General features: G+C 34.1%; 1 protein-coding gene across 1 annotated transcript; it reads left to right on the top strand.

Annotated features, from left to right (window-relative positions):
* Nucleotides 1-2,371: 2,371 nt before the first annotated feature.
* On the top strand, nt 2,372-16,437 carry C6H11orf58 (chromosome 6 C11orf58 homolog). Its single transcript, XM_003773563.4, has 5 exons — nt 2,372-2,577; nt 5,165-5,248; nt 12,241-12,301; nt 14,443-14,552; nt 15,662-16,437. The coding sequence occupies exons 1-5, from the start codon at nt 2,515-2,517 to the stop codon at nt 15,896-15,898; spliced, it is 555 nt and encodes a 184-aa protein (XP_003773611.1). The 5' UTR covers nt 2,372-2,514; the 3' UTR covers nt 15,899-16,437.
* Nucleotides 16,438-16,825: the final 388 nt, after the last annotated feature.

The following is a 16,825-nucleotide window of genomic DNA, read 5'->3' as shown; positions in this document are numbered from 1 at the left end:
AAAACTTATTAAGGGATATTATTGTATATAATATTATATATAATAATTATTATTTAAGGACTTAAAACTTATTAAGGGATATTATTATATATAATATTATATATAATAATTATTTAAGGACTTAAAACTTATTAAGGGATATTATTATATATAATAATTATTTAAGGACTAAAAACTTATTAAGGGATATTATTATAAATAATATATATAATAATTATTATTTAAGGACTTAAAACTTATTAAGGGATATTATTATATATAATATATATAATTATTATTTAAGGACTTAAAACTTATTAAGGGATATTATTATATATATATATATATAATAATTATTATTTAAGGACTTAAAACTTAGCTTATTAAAACTTATTAAGGGATATTATTATATATAATATTATATATAATAATTATTATTATTTAAGGACTTAAAACTTATTATCTTATTAAAACTTATTAAGGGATATTATTATATATAATATTATATATAATAATTATTATTTAAGGACTTAAAACTTATTAAGGGATATTATTATATATAATATTATATATAATAATTATTATTATTTAAGGACTTAAAACTTAGCTTATTAAAACTTATTAAGGGATATTATTATATATAATATTATATATAATAATTATTATTTAAGGACTTAAAACTTAGCTTATTAAAACTTATTAAGGGATATTATTATATATAATATTATATATAATTATTATTATTATTTAAGGACTTAAAACTTATTATCTTATTAAAACTTATTAAGGGATATTATTATATATAATGTTATATATAATAATTATTATTTAAGGACTTAAAACTTATTAAGGGATATTATTATATATAATATTATATATAATAATAATTATTTAAGGACTAAAAACTTATTAAGGGATATTATTATAAATAATATATATAATAATTATTATTTAAGGACTTAAAACTTATTAAGGGATATTATTATATATAATATTATATATAATAATTATTATTTAAGGACTTAAAACTTATTAAGGGATATTATTATATATAATATTATATATAATAATTATTTAAGGACTTAAAACTTATTAAGGGATATTATTATATATAATATTATATATAATAATAATTATTTAAGGACTAAAAACTTATTAAGGGATATTATTATAAATAATATATATAATAATTATTATTTAAGGACTTAAAACTTATTAAGGGATATTATTATATATAATATTATATATATAATAATTATTATTATTTAAGGATTCAAAACTTATTAGCTGAGCAGCTAGGTGGCAGCAGGGCAGGCTTGATCCTGTGAATGGACAAATCATAACCTGTACCTCGGTTTCTTCATTTGTAAGATGTGCCCGTTGCACCCACCATCCGAGGTGAGCGTCAGAATGAAATTAATACATGTATAGCGGTTTGCCAACTTTAAAGAGCTACACAAAGTGGTACACGAGCGCAGTTTAGGTATTGAGAGCTAAAACTGAGACTTGTAGCTATTATTGTGGATCTCGCTAGCTACTTCTATTCTCTTCAAATTGTGCCGTCCTTGTTAGGACATAGTTATTTGCACGCGTTCTTCCCCGTTAGATTTCGCTCGGGGGCAGAGATGGCTTTTGCCTTTCTTTGCATCTAAGCAAGCACAGTGCCGGGCACCCAGCGGATGATTTTCCCTTCTGCAAAATGGATAGTGGGGTTGGACTAGAAGGCCTCGGTGAGTACCGAGGCTGAGCCTAGACCCCTTCCTCCTTCGGCCTTTGTTGCTCTACCCCACCCCCACCAGCCCCTAATCAGAAACATGTCCCCTCCCCCACCCCGCTCCTCGGCAGGTGCTCGGGAGTGCTCCCGCCTAACTACACTGCTACACAAACAAAAGGGGAAATGAGGGTAACCCCGACCGGGAAGCGAGGCCTTTTAGGAAGCCACGAGTCAAGTCCCGCCCGCACACGCTCCGGAGGTTAGGAGCCATTTTCTTTTTTAAAAGGTTTTATCCGGGACCCTGCAGGATGGCCATATGTTACTGAACTTAAAAACCAGGGGGAGGGAGGTCATAACGACAACTGAGACGACCAGAGCGACAGCTCTGCCTTAAAGGCCACCTCGCGTGCGCAGCACAGAACACACAAAGTTCCGCCTCGGGCGCAGCCTCGAGAATGGCCGAAGAAGGCGAAGCTTCCGAGGGCACTCCCGCCACTCAGCGCGAGAGCACCGCATGGCTTCCTGGGAGTTGTAGTCCTTCTCCCCGCTAACGCTCTTTGTTTCTGTCACAGACGATCGAGCCAGAGAACTACAATTCCCAGAGCGTTTCGGCTAGGATGGGGGGATGGGGAGGAAAGGACGAGCGTCGCGTCGGTGGCGTGGGCGGAGCGCGGCGACGACGCTCGCTGAGGAGGCCCGGTTCACCCCCCGATCCTGAGCGGCCCTGAGCTGGGGCTACGGAAGCGGGCTGTGAGTCCCGGCGGCAGAGGAGGAAAGCAGTGGGCGGCCTCGGCGCTCCCCTTGACGGGGTCGGCGGGAGGATGAGTGCAGCCCGAGAATCCCACCCGCACGGGGTGAAGCGCTCAGCCTCCCCTGACGACGATGTAAATAACAATGGCGGGGGCGGGGGATGGGGGAAGGGGAAGGCCGGCTAACGAGGCCTACTCGTCTGTCGGAGGCCCGGGAGCGGAACTGGAAAGAGTGGGCCGGGGAGGGAGCGGTTCCCTCACCCCTCCTCGGAACGGCGGGGGTGGGGGTGGGGAGGCGCTGAGAGCGACCCGTCCTTAATTTGGGCTATGAGGGGTGAAGGGGTTCCCCACCCCGGCGGCCAGGGGCGCGAGCGCGTGCGCCACCGAGCTTCTCCTTTGTGGGAGGTGCGCGTCGGAGGCCCCCGCCTGGGGGATGCGGGGGGCCGGACTGGCCCCCGGGAGCGCTCTTCCCCCGCCGGGCACTCGGAGGGGAGCGAGCTGGCCGGGCTTCATTGGCTGCGAAGGCGGCGAAGGTCTCCTTGCACGTTTGTTGCTCGTCCAGCCTTGAGCTGCCCAGAGCTAACTCGTAAGAATGCACGAGCTCTGGACGTTGCATCCTCCTTGTCAGCGGGGGGTGGGGGGTGACGAGGGCTCCGGCCGTCTCCCCCTCCGGGAGCCATGTGCGGGAGCCCTCGCGTCTGGTGCAAGGCTGCTGCTGCCGCCGCTAACGTGGGCCCCCCCTCTCCGAACAGGCAGGAAGGTCTCGGCTGCTTCTTAGGGAAGTGGCGAAAGGTGGACGTTGTCAGGGATTCTCGGAGGGAGTCCGAAATGTGGAGGGGAAGACAGGTTTTTGAGGCAAATTTGTTTTAAAAAGATTCTGGTGCTTGGACACCTCGCTGCCCTCCACTTATGCAAAAAAAAAAAAAAAAAAAAAAAAAAAAACCCAAACAAACCTGAATTGTCTTCATTTTTAGAACCAGTACTTGGAGTAAATAAATGCACCTGTGTTTTAAAATGCCACGTTAAAGAAAGCGTTCTCTTCGGACTAAATATAGAGCGGTAATTGACACACACGTTATTCTTGAAGCTGAAATCGATTTTTCCAGTTCAGAAGTTTTGATATTAACTCGAATTGAGAGAGAGAATCCACCCTTTGACACTACTTAATGAAATAGAATGTTAAAGACAAATAAGTCAATAAGCATTTATCATGTAGAAGAGTGAATTAAGAAAATTAAAAGTTGGTCATGGCTGTGTTACTTAAGATTTAGGCCTGGAATCTTACCACACTAGCCTAAAACTTTGATGTAGTTTGGTATTTTACAAACTTAACATATCTCCTGGTGTCCAGTAAATAGCCAACTTCTTAGGAAGATGAGTTTTTGTTCATGAATGGAGTGTATGTACTTACCTTTTAAGGAGACCCAGTTAAAAATTTGAATTACTATAGATGAGAAAGTTTGCTAAATGTAAGCATTCTTTAAAACTGAGGTAAATTAATTTATATTTGAAGTGAGCCAGAAATTTGGAGACATCCTGGTGAACTGAGAGTTTTTTGCTTTGTTATTTTGTTTGGGATTTGTCTTTTGAGCACTCATTATATGCAAAGCAGTACAGGCTATAAATCCTTTCAGCTGGATAAATGAAGAAGTGCTTATTGTGGAGGGAAGTAGAGGAACTAGCTCGCCATGATTTTTGAGTTGATCGGGGAACTTTTCTGGGGTGGTGAATCAATCGCTTAGGTAAGAGAAGATATTTTAGGTAATCTCATGAAAAGGATTGGATGCCATAAAACTAATAGTATTCGGACTGGTTAGAAAGACCATTGGACTGACCAGAGGAAAGAATTTGAATCATAAGTATAAGTGAGATATGAGAATAACTAGTTTCCAAGAGGAGTGAGGTAAAAATGGTAACTTATGGTCTTAAAGGGTTTATTAAGTGGAAGAGTGGCAGGATTGTGAATTTTCAATCGGGAAAGTAAAATAACACTTTGAATATAATCTTGCTGTTGGTTCCTTCAGTGCAAGAATCAGGGTGACAATGACTAAAAATGATATAAGGTTAAAATTTGAATGTGATTCCCAAAAAGTGATCTTGAAGAACTGAAAGGATATTGAATTTGTTCTTGAAAATTAGAACTTTGGAAAGAAATTGTAGTTTAAGTAATGGTTGGGGAAAGGAAAGGTGTATGTACACATACATATTTTATTTAAAACATGTTAAACATTAGGTTTAGGAAATTAAGGGATCAGAAAAAGATCAAAAACTTGGGTATAGATAAAAATTTGGGAATTAATCTAAATCTAAATGGTAATTGAAACCATCAGAGTAAATAAACCCTTCAGAGAAATGAAAAGAGAACACTTAAGAGCAAAGAAAACTTATCTGTTGCATATGCAATAACAGCATCATTAGTCAAAGTTAAGATTCAGTAATATTTTATCACTGTCTTTGTCAACTCGAAAAGAGAAAAGAGGGTACAAAAGGTAAATGGCAGTCATTTCTCTTGATAGTACTTAAAATGAACATACTTAATTTGAAAAAGTGATGCACATACACTTATGTTTGCAGCAAATTTGGTTATTAGTTTTCATGCCTAAACTACATAGAAAATTTAGGCTAATTTTTTTTTTCATTTCCAAGTACATGTTAATACCGCACTTTCTCCCTTTTCCCCCTCCCCCCCAAAAGGGCCCTAATCTGGTAATTTTTTGTCTAGATTGGTTCTAGCAACTGGGAGGCAGCTGACCTGGGCAATGAAGAGAGAAAACAAAAGTTCTTAAGACTAATGGGAGCTGGAAAGGTGAGTTGGAAAGGGGGAAATCACTTTAAATTTTTTTAATAGTTTTTTAGTGAAAATAGTTTGATCAGAAGAAAAAAGAGTTGTTGCTTCTTATTCCATTGTTGTGTCTTATTAACTAATCAGAAATGTTGTACTAAAATGTGGGGGGAGAACTGGCTTGTCCAAGGGAGAGCCTTATTGATTGTTTTCATATCTCAGATCCTGATATTATAAGGTTGACAACTTTGGTAAATTGACAATAATTTGTCAAATTTTTGATCTAATAAATAAGGTAAAAAAGGATGATGTGACAAAAGAGATGAGCTTCCCCAAGCAGCAAACCAATATATTTTGTGAATGAAAATAAAGGGATATTTCATATGGTGTTGGTTCAACAATTGTTGGGGACATCCAGATGGTATGTAAAGAGAATGCTAAAATTTTTGCTCAGGAAAACCTAGGCCAAATTCTGCCTCAGACAATTAACAAATAGGCGACCTTGGGGAAGTCTTTTAACTTCCACCTGTCTCAGTTTCTTTATCTGTAAAATGAAGATAACATTCATCTCCCAAGGTAGTTATGAAAATCAAATGAGATTTTGTATATTTATGTGTGTATGTATATGTATATAGCATTTTGCAAATCTTAAAATGCTATGGGAAACGTTAGTTATTTTTGACATACCTAATCCTATTCTGACACACTACTAATCATACAAATTAGGTGGTTTTAATTTTACAAAAAGTTTGAAAACAGTTTTCTTGCTTTGCAATCATCTGGAAGCAAAGTCCCTCGCTAGATAGGCTCCTCTGCATTCTGAACTTAGATGCACACATTGTCCCATAACAAAACCACTACCCCACCTGTCCCCATCACATTCTGCCAAGAACTTAGGTTTCCTGATGAGCCTTCCCATTCCAGCAGTGATAACCAAGATGCTCTGATCCTGCTGCTCCCAGGAATGCCTGTGCGTTCCCCACTAGCTTTCAAAGCAAGTAGGAGAAGTACAAATCGAAATCCTCACTTCAGAAAAAACCACTTCTTTCACTTTGGTGTTCTAGTTTCTCCTCTAAAGGAAATCCGCAGCCCTGCATCTTAACCTGCTTTGATTAGTTTCTTGCAAAGCAGGCCAGAAGGTAGATAAGCAACCAGGTTAGGGAAGATGAGCTGAATCAGAGAATTGAATATTGGTGAAGTATTCAATAAGTTTTTATTAACAAGTGGTGCAAGTAAATTAGTACTCTGGGAAATATAAAGTTGCCACCCAGAGTCCAAACAGGCCATAAAATATTAGGTCCCCAATAGTTAACAAAACAGTGAGTCAAGAAGTATTCTTTACCTCCTCCCCAAAAATTCTAATATAATCAACTTTTTAAAAAAAACATTTCTAACTAGTCTAAAAATTACCTTCAGTTCATACTTATCTATATTTATGAACTCTTCCCCATGTCCTTTCATTTACTGAATTTTCATAAATTGAACTTTGCTATAATATCATATATATGTCAGAATCTTACATGAAAGTATAGGATACTTTAAAAAAACTTTTTTCTAAAACTAATAAATGTGGCAAAGTTTTATATTTTAGTCAGTTTGGTTTTAAAATAAGATCTGTAAAAAATTAGATTCTAAAGTACATCAATTTCTTTCTATTTTCATCAAGAAAATCAATATATCCTATTCTTTTAAAATATGGAAATAATAAACTAGGCTTTTGGGTAGTGTTAATTCCATTTCAGCTTTTTTTTTTTTTTTGGATGGTAATAACATCTGGGAAGGGAACATTTCCTTCTTTTGGAATCTTTTTCATTTTGAGAAGTGTTGAAAGTAATCTCTGAGTACCTTTAGAATTATAATTATGTTGCTTCCAAATCACTGATATGTAGTGATCAAGGTCAGTCTCTATTCCCAACTTAATCTTTGTAAGTACCACGTCCTCACTTTTGACTATTGTCATTTAATTTTGTTCACGGCTTAAACATTGGAAAATGGCCTTTTTCATATTTGGTTTGTTGTCTTTCAGTATATTAATTTTTTATGGTAAGTTGACTTAGCTAAATCTTAAAACCAAGTTTTCTTTCTCTCTCTTTTTTGTTTTAAATTAAAAGGTTTTTCACTGTCCAGTGAGTTTGTGTTGCTGGTAGTCTTACAATATTTTCCATATAGCATTTATAGATAATTTTATGCCACAAATTGATAGTGCCTTTAACTCCCATGTTTCTTTACATGGTAAGGAGGATGTTGTTCTCAAAAGCCATTTCAGAATTTAGTGTAGCAATTGTTTTGTTTTCATTTCTCTGAGAAATGGTGATAACTTGAAACTGTTTTTCCCGTTCATCTTATTTGGAGCTGAAGTTATATCTGTTCAAGTTATATTTTCAAATTTGGTATTTGTTTTCACCTTTGCTCTAACCTAGTCAGTAATCTTTATAAACAGCCGATTCACAAATGGTTGTTCTTTATATAAGAATTTCCATTAAGATACAACATCAGTCGAATTTGTAGATGGGAGTCTAAGATAATAGTCACTTTCTTTTTTTTTTTCTGATAACAGTTGATGCTTACCACATCCAGTACCCTCTAGTTCTCTCTTTTTTTTTTTTTTTTTTTTTTTGATAGTTTATTGGAGTGAGACTTATGAATAGTTTGCATATCTTTTGCCTTTTTGATGTCTTAATGTCATACTTTATTTTACCACATACTTTTTTGTTACCTTCTTTTGGTCTAGTATCAGTTTTGTATTAGTTCAGTTTGGAAAATAATTGTCAGGTTTTCTATTTAATTCTCTTCAATAAATGTTAGCATACATTGCAGTTATCTTATGCAGATGTATTTGTTTATATTGATCACATAAGGTGACTAAATGTCCTTTGGGTGGGAAATAGTAAAATCAACTCCTTTATTTACTCTTTGAGGAAAACTGAGAAGTCCTCACTGATGTATATAATTTGTTATATATTAATCTTTATAGACCGTCTATATTGTATTATTTATAACATTTTTTGCTCCCTTTTCTCGCACTATCAATTCAGAAGCGTAAATAGGTCTTGAAGACCAAATCCCATTTTGTATTTTTAATTATTTGTGGTTAGTCACAAAAAATAATAATAATCTCATGGTAAGCCTTCTTGTGGATAGTTTTACATTAGCTACACATGTATCTGAAACCTTTCCATCTTGGTAAAACCTACCAAAACTTGTCCTATGGTATAGCCTTCAAAAATGAGAGTCATTTTTATCATAATAAGGGACCAGGGTAAGAGTTTTCTAGGGAAAGATAAGATCATTTAACAAAAATGCAGAACAATGTAGGAAAAAAAAAACTTGCAAAATTGGTGAAGCCATGATTAACATACCAAGTCCTAAATATTAAAAAAAAAAAAAAAAAAAAACCCACAAAACTTAAGCAGATTGATTAATGGATAAGAAAAACAGTATAAGAGACTTGGACAATAGGATAAAGAAGCTTGAACTTCAGATTAATTCTGAAAGTACCAATATATAGTGTTGGTTTTAAGAGCTTGCAAAAAATACTTAAAAAGAAAACTTCAGTTGTAAAATTACCAACTAAAATATGTGCCAACAGTATATAGCAATATATAGGTATTTTTCATTCATTATAACCAAGCAAGTGATATATATATGCAAAACAGATTAAATATTAAGAAAAAACTATCAATAAAACATCATTAACGAGCATTTTTCAAATCATGAGATCTTAGAAGTTGGTTTAGAGGAAGTCTTTAATAAAATTTTATATTCATAGGTATTCCCATTTTGACCACCATTTAACACAAAACTAGAAATATAAGCAATCTCATTAAGATAGGAAGAGTATTAGAGAAGTTAACTTTTGAATTGAGGTCAAAATATTACCTGGTAGTGATATAGTATACCTAGAAAAATCAGTATTATTAATAATGGGTTCAGTGAGGTTGCACTATTTTTAAAAAATCGTTCACCTATGTCATTAGATCCCTTAGCTCATCAGTGTCAGTATTCCCTCCAACCCCTCTACACCATCTTAGACTGAACAGTTTTTCCATGGCAGCTAGCAAATCCTCATAGACTGTATACCCAGGGCAACTCCCCCATACTCCAGTCTGTGGATATGGCACAGATATAAATGGAGCACTGGGGCTGTCTTGTTAAACCCTTGCTCTCCCTATATGTATTCATATGTTTAAACAAGATTTTCAAGTTAAGGGGAAATACCTTTTAACAACAATACCAAAAATCAGTAAAGATCAGAAAATTAACTAGCACACATGATCATGTAATAACTATATAAAGCTCCATCAACACATCACAAGTTGTTTATTGCTTACCCCCATATACATTTTATCACCCCCGTATGGGGCCAGTTTGGCTTCATGGCTTACATTGTTGGGAATGGATGTTAGAGAAAAGGAAGAGAAAGCGCTGTAAAGTCAAAGGTTAGTAACAGGATTGGTAACTGAAGGGGGAAAACCCTGACAAATCTAAATGTGCTAAGAGTAGGAGTTAAATAGTGATATATTAATGAGATTATAATGTTAAGATAAAACTGATAGCAGTAATATAAAAAGTATGTGTATGAATAATAAAGCAAGAATCAAAACAGTATATACTACAACTATATTAGTTGTGGAAATGGACAAAGAATCTTGGAGAAGCAGTTGAAATGTAGATATTATAAATATAACCCTTTAAAGTTTTCAGGGTGCTTTAATGTAAATTCTCATTTGATCTTTATATCAACTATGGGACTCTGGTATTAAAAGTATTATCCCAATTTTTAGATGGAATAAAATTGGGGGGAATTGGTGGTCCATTAGATGGCAGAAATGGGATTTGAACCCAGGTCCTCCTAACTTAAAAGTCTAGCAACCTCAATCACTATTCTACACTGACATTTTGTGTATGGAAATATATTTATACAAAGAATTGAAAAGAAAATTTAATGGGGTCTTTTGGTAATTATTATAATTTGATAATAATGGTTGTGATAACTTTTTATTCATTATAGACTTACTGGTATTACAATCAAATCCTTCAAGGCATTTCTTGTCTTTACTGATTCACAACCCCTCCTGACATAAATAACACTAGTACAGCAGTATAAGCATTTGTCTCCAGAGGAACATTTAGTTAACCTGATTAGAACTCAGAAATATTTAGCAAGTGCTTGTGTACAGAGAAGTTAATTTTTTAATTGTATTTTAAAGTTAAATTGCCAACAAAGACTAGTAATGAAATAAGCACATAATAAGGAATAAAAAATTGTGGTTTAGTTGAAAGTCAGTGAAGACATAGCTTCAAATCCCATCCCTGTAAGCTCTGTGACCTGGAATTTTCTATGCTAATTGAACCACAGATCCTTTACATATTCATGTAATAAGGAATATTATTTTGCATAAACCTTTAATGTTGAGCAAAATTATTAACTTTTAACAGCTTCATGATGTATGTGATTTTTTTCTTTTTAATATATTCCCATGAGAAACATTACAAGAATGACCAATTGTAGGATTCCCTAAAGTAGAAAGATAAATAACAAAGGAAAAGACTTAGTATGTAGCATCAGCATTGTTGGGAAGTAAAATGTATTTGATGAGCAATATACTGAAAGTTAAACTGTTGAACTGTTAAAACTGCCTAAACATTTAAGCTGTAGGACCCTATATCACCAAAACAAATCAAAACATATAGCATGTACTAATGTATTGACTAATATTGCAACTATGTACTTTTAGAGCACTTCTTTATCATATATAGATCTTTATTTTATCCAGGGTGACAGTCTTTTCCAAAGAAGCATCATGAAAATAGACAACTTAAAAGTATGTAGTAACAGTAACAAAGTAAGATAAATTTGGAAGGGAAGAGGAGAAAATTAGAAACAAAACTCTAGAAGGTGAGAAGGTAGGACTTTAAGAACAATAGAAACTATTAGTAAGAGAGTTTTGATAAAGTGATTGTATGGATAGGTTTAAAGTGACAGGAAAAATGTAAATCAAGGTGTTTTCTGTAGCTCATTTATTTTCTTCATGTTAAATCTGTAGTTTTAATATGTTGAATATAGGTTTAAAAAATCCTGCTTGTTTTTTTTTTTTTTTTTTTAATCTCTGCTTAATGTTTTCACAACCTGGCTTGTGCCTTTTTCCATTGTATACTTTCAACTCCATGCCTTTGCACAGGCTTTACCACATAAATGCAATGCATTTTCTCCTTACCTCTGGCAGACTTCACTCAAATAGCACCTGATCAGCTGCTGGTACACTTCCAAAATTACCTGGGGGACGGGGGTAATTTTGTATGTAGTTCAGTATATTCTTTTCAATAGAATCTTTAGGTCTTTTAGGTCAGGAACTTGTAATTTTTGTCTTTTTATTCTCAGCACTTAGGGTAATATCTGTCACATAGGCACACTTACAAATGAGGGGGCTGAACTATATGTTATAAGGTTCCTATTTTGGTTCTTGTAATGAAGAAACCAAGGCAGACAGTTTAAGTGACTGTCCAGGGTCACAGAAGCAAGTGTCAGATTTATTTAAACTCGTTTTTTTTGACTCTTGGCCCAGTGCTTTATTCACCAAATCACCTCTGGAGCTATAATCTTAACAATAGTTTGGGAAATTGTAAGTAAAATCGTTATGTATAGCTCTTATTTAATATTTTCTAATCTTAAAAAAAAAGCTTTAACTTTTACAGACTAATAAGCTAGTCTGCAAATTATTAGGGTTCTCTATGCCTACTTTATAACCAAAATTCATATTTCAAAATCTTCCAAAGTTTCTTGCTCTAGTTCTGAAAAACAAAATCAAAAGCTTTAGATATTTTTTGAATGCAGATTTGGGGGGCTTCTGGCTAATCAAAAGGCTCTCTCAAAATACATTGTGAGGATCTTAATTGATATAAGATTTTGTTATATATCAGAACATAATAATGGAAATTAGAAGCTTTTTAATCCATATAGAATTAATTTGTGTAAAGCTATTTGAACAATTTTTAATTTTCCATCTTTTAAACAGAAAGAACACACTGGCCGTCTTGTTATAGGAGATCATAGATCAACATCTCACTTCAGAACAGGTAAGAATGTACAATTTAATTGAAGTAAGGATGTTTTAAAATGTAGTGATGTCAGAAGTCTAGCTTCTAATGTGAATTAGTTGGACCAGTGACTGGAATTTCAGCCAAGGCACAGTTCCTTAAAAAAAAAAAAAAAAATTAATATAGGTATTAGTAGTTATACTTCAATTTTGTTTCTATTATCTTCCCACTTTGTATTTTTATCCTTCTTAATAAGATCATATTGTTGATTATACATATGTAAAGATTTCCACTCTGTCATTATGGAGCTATATTGTTTTCTTTTGTCATTATACAAACATCTATAATGATAGCAGTCATGTTAAATTAATGAGATCATGGATTCAGGGCTGGCAGGCACCTTAGAAACCATACCAGTTTTACGCTTTTTTTTTTTTCTTTTCAGTTGGAAAACCTAAATGCAATCTGGTACAGTGACTTGCCCAAGGTCACCCACGTGACAAATAGATTTGGATCCTAGATCTTCTGATGAAGTCATTCCACCAACAAATTGGATTAGTCTCCTAATGATTAGTCTCCTAATCAGAGTTCAGTATTAAAATCCCTAAAAATATTCAAAAAATTAAAATGATTTTCATTCAGGTTGCAAGGCAAAGATTGCTTTGTTTAAAATTGTAGCATGAGTTCTGACTTGAGCAAAACTACATAGGAAAGACACTGAAAAAATGAGAGAGATATTTGGGTAAAACCCTACATACAGATAGTTCTCACTTCATGTAAATGGAACATTTCCCCCTCTATGTAAAAGCAATTTTTATATAATATGAATTTGTTCTCAGATGTGGGAAAGGAGGAAATGGAGGGAAAGAAGCAGAAAGAAACCATGGTTGAGGGGGGCCAGCACATGCATGGTTCAAGAACATATGGGAGCTAGAGACAGAGAAACAAGTAACACATGGAGGCCATGTAGGGCATAGGGGCTTACCAAGCCAAGGAGAGAACAATATTCTGTATAGTAAAAGAACACATTGGTAGGTTTTTTGGAATGCAATTTTTCTTTCAGAATGCTCATTATATTAAGTCAAATTTGTGTAAACCAAGAACTGTTTGCATTCTATATGTAAACAAAGGATTTGATTATGCAATCATTTTGAATCCTTGGTCCTACTACTTAATTAGTATGCTGGGACCAAATCAGCTCTAGGTCTCAGTTTGCTTATCTGTCAAATGAATAAGTTGAACTGGATGATTTCTAAAGTCTCTCATAGTCTTAAATCCTATGGTTTTATTATCATTATTATTATTATTTAAATTTGCTTTTTAAATTAAAAAAAATTATTTAGCTTTATACTGCAAAACACCAGTATCCATTATATTTTATGGACTTAACCTTGCCTACCTGCCTCTGAAACAAATTAAATTTATTATTTTAACTTTGAAAAGGTTCTAGTTCTTGATCTTTCATAGAAGGTACAGGATTTAGCTGGTTGTAGTGTTTTAAGTTGAGATGGAAATAACAGTGAAGTTGATTGTTATTTGGGTTACTAGAGAGTGAAATTCCTTTTATAGATTAACATCTAAAAGGGGTATTCATAAGTAATAGCCTGTTGGATAAATTTTCATGCAGAGAAGACAAAGACATAGCACTAACAAATTGGACCTTTTTAAGTACATACTTGATAAAAACACATTTCAGTGTTTCATTTGGAATGGAAGGAATTCAGGAGTTTATAGGAAAAATGGGGGAGTTTAATTTTCAAAAGAAAATACAAACATTTAGCTTCTTGGGCTTACTTTTTTTTTTTTTTTTTTTTTATATATATCCAGAAAAAAAAAAAGTAACAACTCCAAAACTATAGTTCTGAGACTATACAACTTCATGATGCCTGGCTTGCCTGGTTAGAATTGTTGGTTTGAGTGCTTTTTGAAATTGAGGGTTTTGCTTCAACAATTAGTCCCAGTCTAGGAAATAAAGTTCTTTTATAGTCAAGTTTGAGCCTTTTGATCAGTTGGGTAAATTCTTGTGGAGTTCAGATGCATCCATGAAGTTGTAATTATTAAATCATAACTTTTAAAAATCAGCCCTGTATATTATAGCCATCTGTATTATGGTTGTTTTGTGTAATCAAATGTTTTTATTAATTTGACTGAAACATAACCAAAGTACACTGGACATGCAGGGGAAGAAGATAAGAAAATGAATGAAGAACTGGAGTCACAGTATCAACAGAGTATGGACAGTAAATTATCAGGGCGATATCGGCGACATTGTGGACTTGGCTTCAGTGAGGTAGTGATTAACTTATTTTCATTCATTGGGAAGACATCATGTAAATAAAATTGATGAGTGTTAAATCAGAACTAACCTGGGGGTTGCAAGATTGTTGAAAATATAGAAACTAATATGATAGTTCTATTTAAAAAAAGAAAATGGGTTCCTGCCTTCAGATGATCTAAAGCAGTGAAATTAATAAGAATGACTGCTATGTCATACTTAAGTCTCCTGAAAACCACATTTATATATATTAGCGTGTTAAAATCAGCTATATTTTAATCAGGTTTTTACTTCACTTTGGAGTATTATGGCTCATCTGTACCCCTTGTGTATTTGACTCCTCATTTAAAGGACTGCTTTATAAATAGGATTTTTTTTTAAATCAGACTTTTTTTATGCTGAATTCTGATTTATAACAGTATATATTCACCCTTTAGTATTTGTGCTTTCTAAATGTAAGTCTAATATAATAATATGTTCTGGTAATTTTAAAAATTGGAGCTGTATTCTAGAAGAGGTGTCATATCCTGCAACAGAGTATAACCAGAACCAGATTGAAATGTACTTGGGGAAATAGTTAACAAAATAAAAATACAGTAGAACATAGATAATTCTATTCTGTGGTTTTCTGACTTATTATGGGTCCACAGAGATCCTAGATTATCCAACCCTCTTTTTTATTTGAAACTTTAATAGTCACTGCTGGAGATAACACACTTCACCCACAAATTAAATCAATTTTTTTTTAAACTAGCTAATACTTGGATTTGTTTGTATTATTTTGTCCCTCTCCTGTCACTTTTGAGTTCTACATTAATCCTTAATATTACTGGTGTTGAACAGTGATATATCCATTAAGGTCCCATGAATTAATAACTACTGTTTAATTACTAGAAAATAACATTTTATGCTAAATGGTATTATTAGAATGATTAAGCTGAAGTTAGTCCTTTTTTTTGTCCTTAAAATCATGTAGAATTGGATTAACTTTGTTAAAAGGAAAGTAAGTTAAATCTTTCATGGAGACTAGATCCTTTACTTCTGTTAGGCTTTTCAGATTCCTGTGTTGAGTCCTCTAAAAACAAAATCCCAATATGAAAAGGATATACCTCTTTTATTTTTAGTTAGAGGATCCTGATGGGGAAGGTGACGCTGCTGGAAATGATGATGATGATGATGATGATGATTCACCTGACCCTGAAAGTCCAGAGGACTCTGAAAGCGATTCAGAGTCTGAGAAAGAGGAATCTGCTGAAGAACTACAAACTGCTGAACAGCCAGAGGAAGTGGAAGACCCCAAAGCTAAGAAGGATGCAAAGAGCAATTACAAAATGATGTTTGTTAAATCCAGTGGTTCATAACTCCGAATGTGTGATTAGTCTTTGTATTCAAAGTAAGCCTTATTGTTATAATGCACAGTGGAGGACTGCTTCTATAGCACAGACCTTTGTATTATAATTTTAAAAAAGGCCCTTCTTTTAAATAATTACAAAGAGTGTTTGCTTTCAGATGCCATGAATTACAATTTTATGGGCATGATTATATCCATTTTTGTAAAATATAAGAGTTGCATTGTACAAAAGACAAATAAATATGATTCCCAGCTTCCTTTCACATTATCATCATCTACCCTCTAACTACTCTTTCCCTCTTCCTCCCCCCACTTTTTTTAGTTCCTTCTAATGAAATTATGTGGTTCCCCATTGTTGAAACTTCTTAGGATTATTTTGTGGGTGTTTCTGTTTTTGATAGCTGTATTTTTTTTTTAATTTTATTTTATTTATTTATTTATTTTTTTTGGTCCCTGATGTTTTCCTCCTACAAAGTTCATTTGATAATGTGATGGTGCATTTATGAGAAAAATACCTCTTTAATTATAATTCTTTGATGTAGAACTGTTCATCATGGAAATTTCTCATAATTGATGTATTATAATTATTATTAGCTGGCAAAAAGAATGGGTCTTTAGTTTATTGTTAGTTTCTTAGCTCTACTGTTGGGCCCAAAGAATCGGGGCAGTAGATACTATTAGGCTGGGAAAATAACTGCTAGCACTGTTGAAGGTGTTTTTTTGTTGTTTTTTTTTTTAAACAAGTAACAGTCCTTTTCTAATTAGCCCCAAGATATAATGTATAATGTGCAGCACATTTTACAGTACTAAATTATATAACACAAGATTAAGTGAATCAGGAAAATTAATTTCTTTTAAAAGGAAGGATAGCAAAATTAAATTCATTATTTTAAAGTCATGGGAGGAAAAGGTATTTCCAATATTTTCTTATCATCCC

This window comes from Sarcophilus harrisii, chromosome 6, assembly GCF_902635505.1.
Source record: "Sarcophilus harrisii chromosome 6, mSarHar1.11, whole genome shotgun sequence".
Lineage (NCBI taxonomy): Eukaryota > Metazoa > Chordata > Mammalia > Dasyuromorphia > Dasyuridae > Sarcophilus > Sarcophilus harrisii.
Note: the sequence above shows the minus strand (reverse complement) of the source record. Positions and strands in the feature narration are given on the sequence as shown.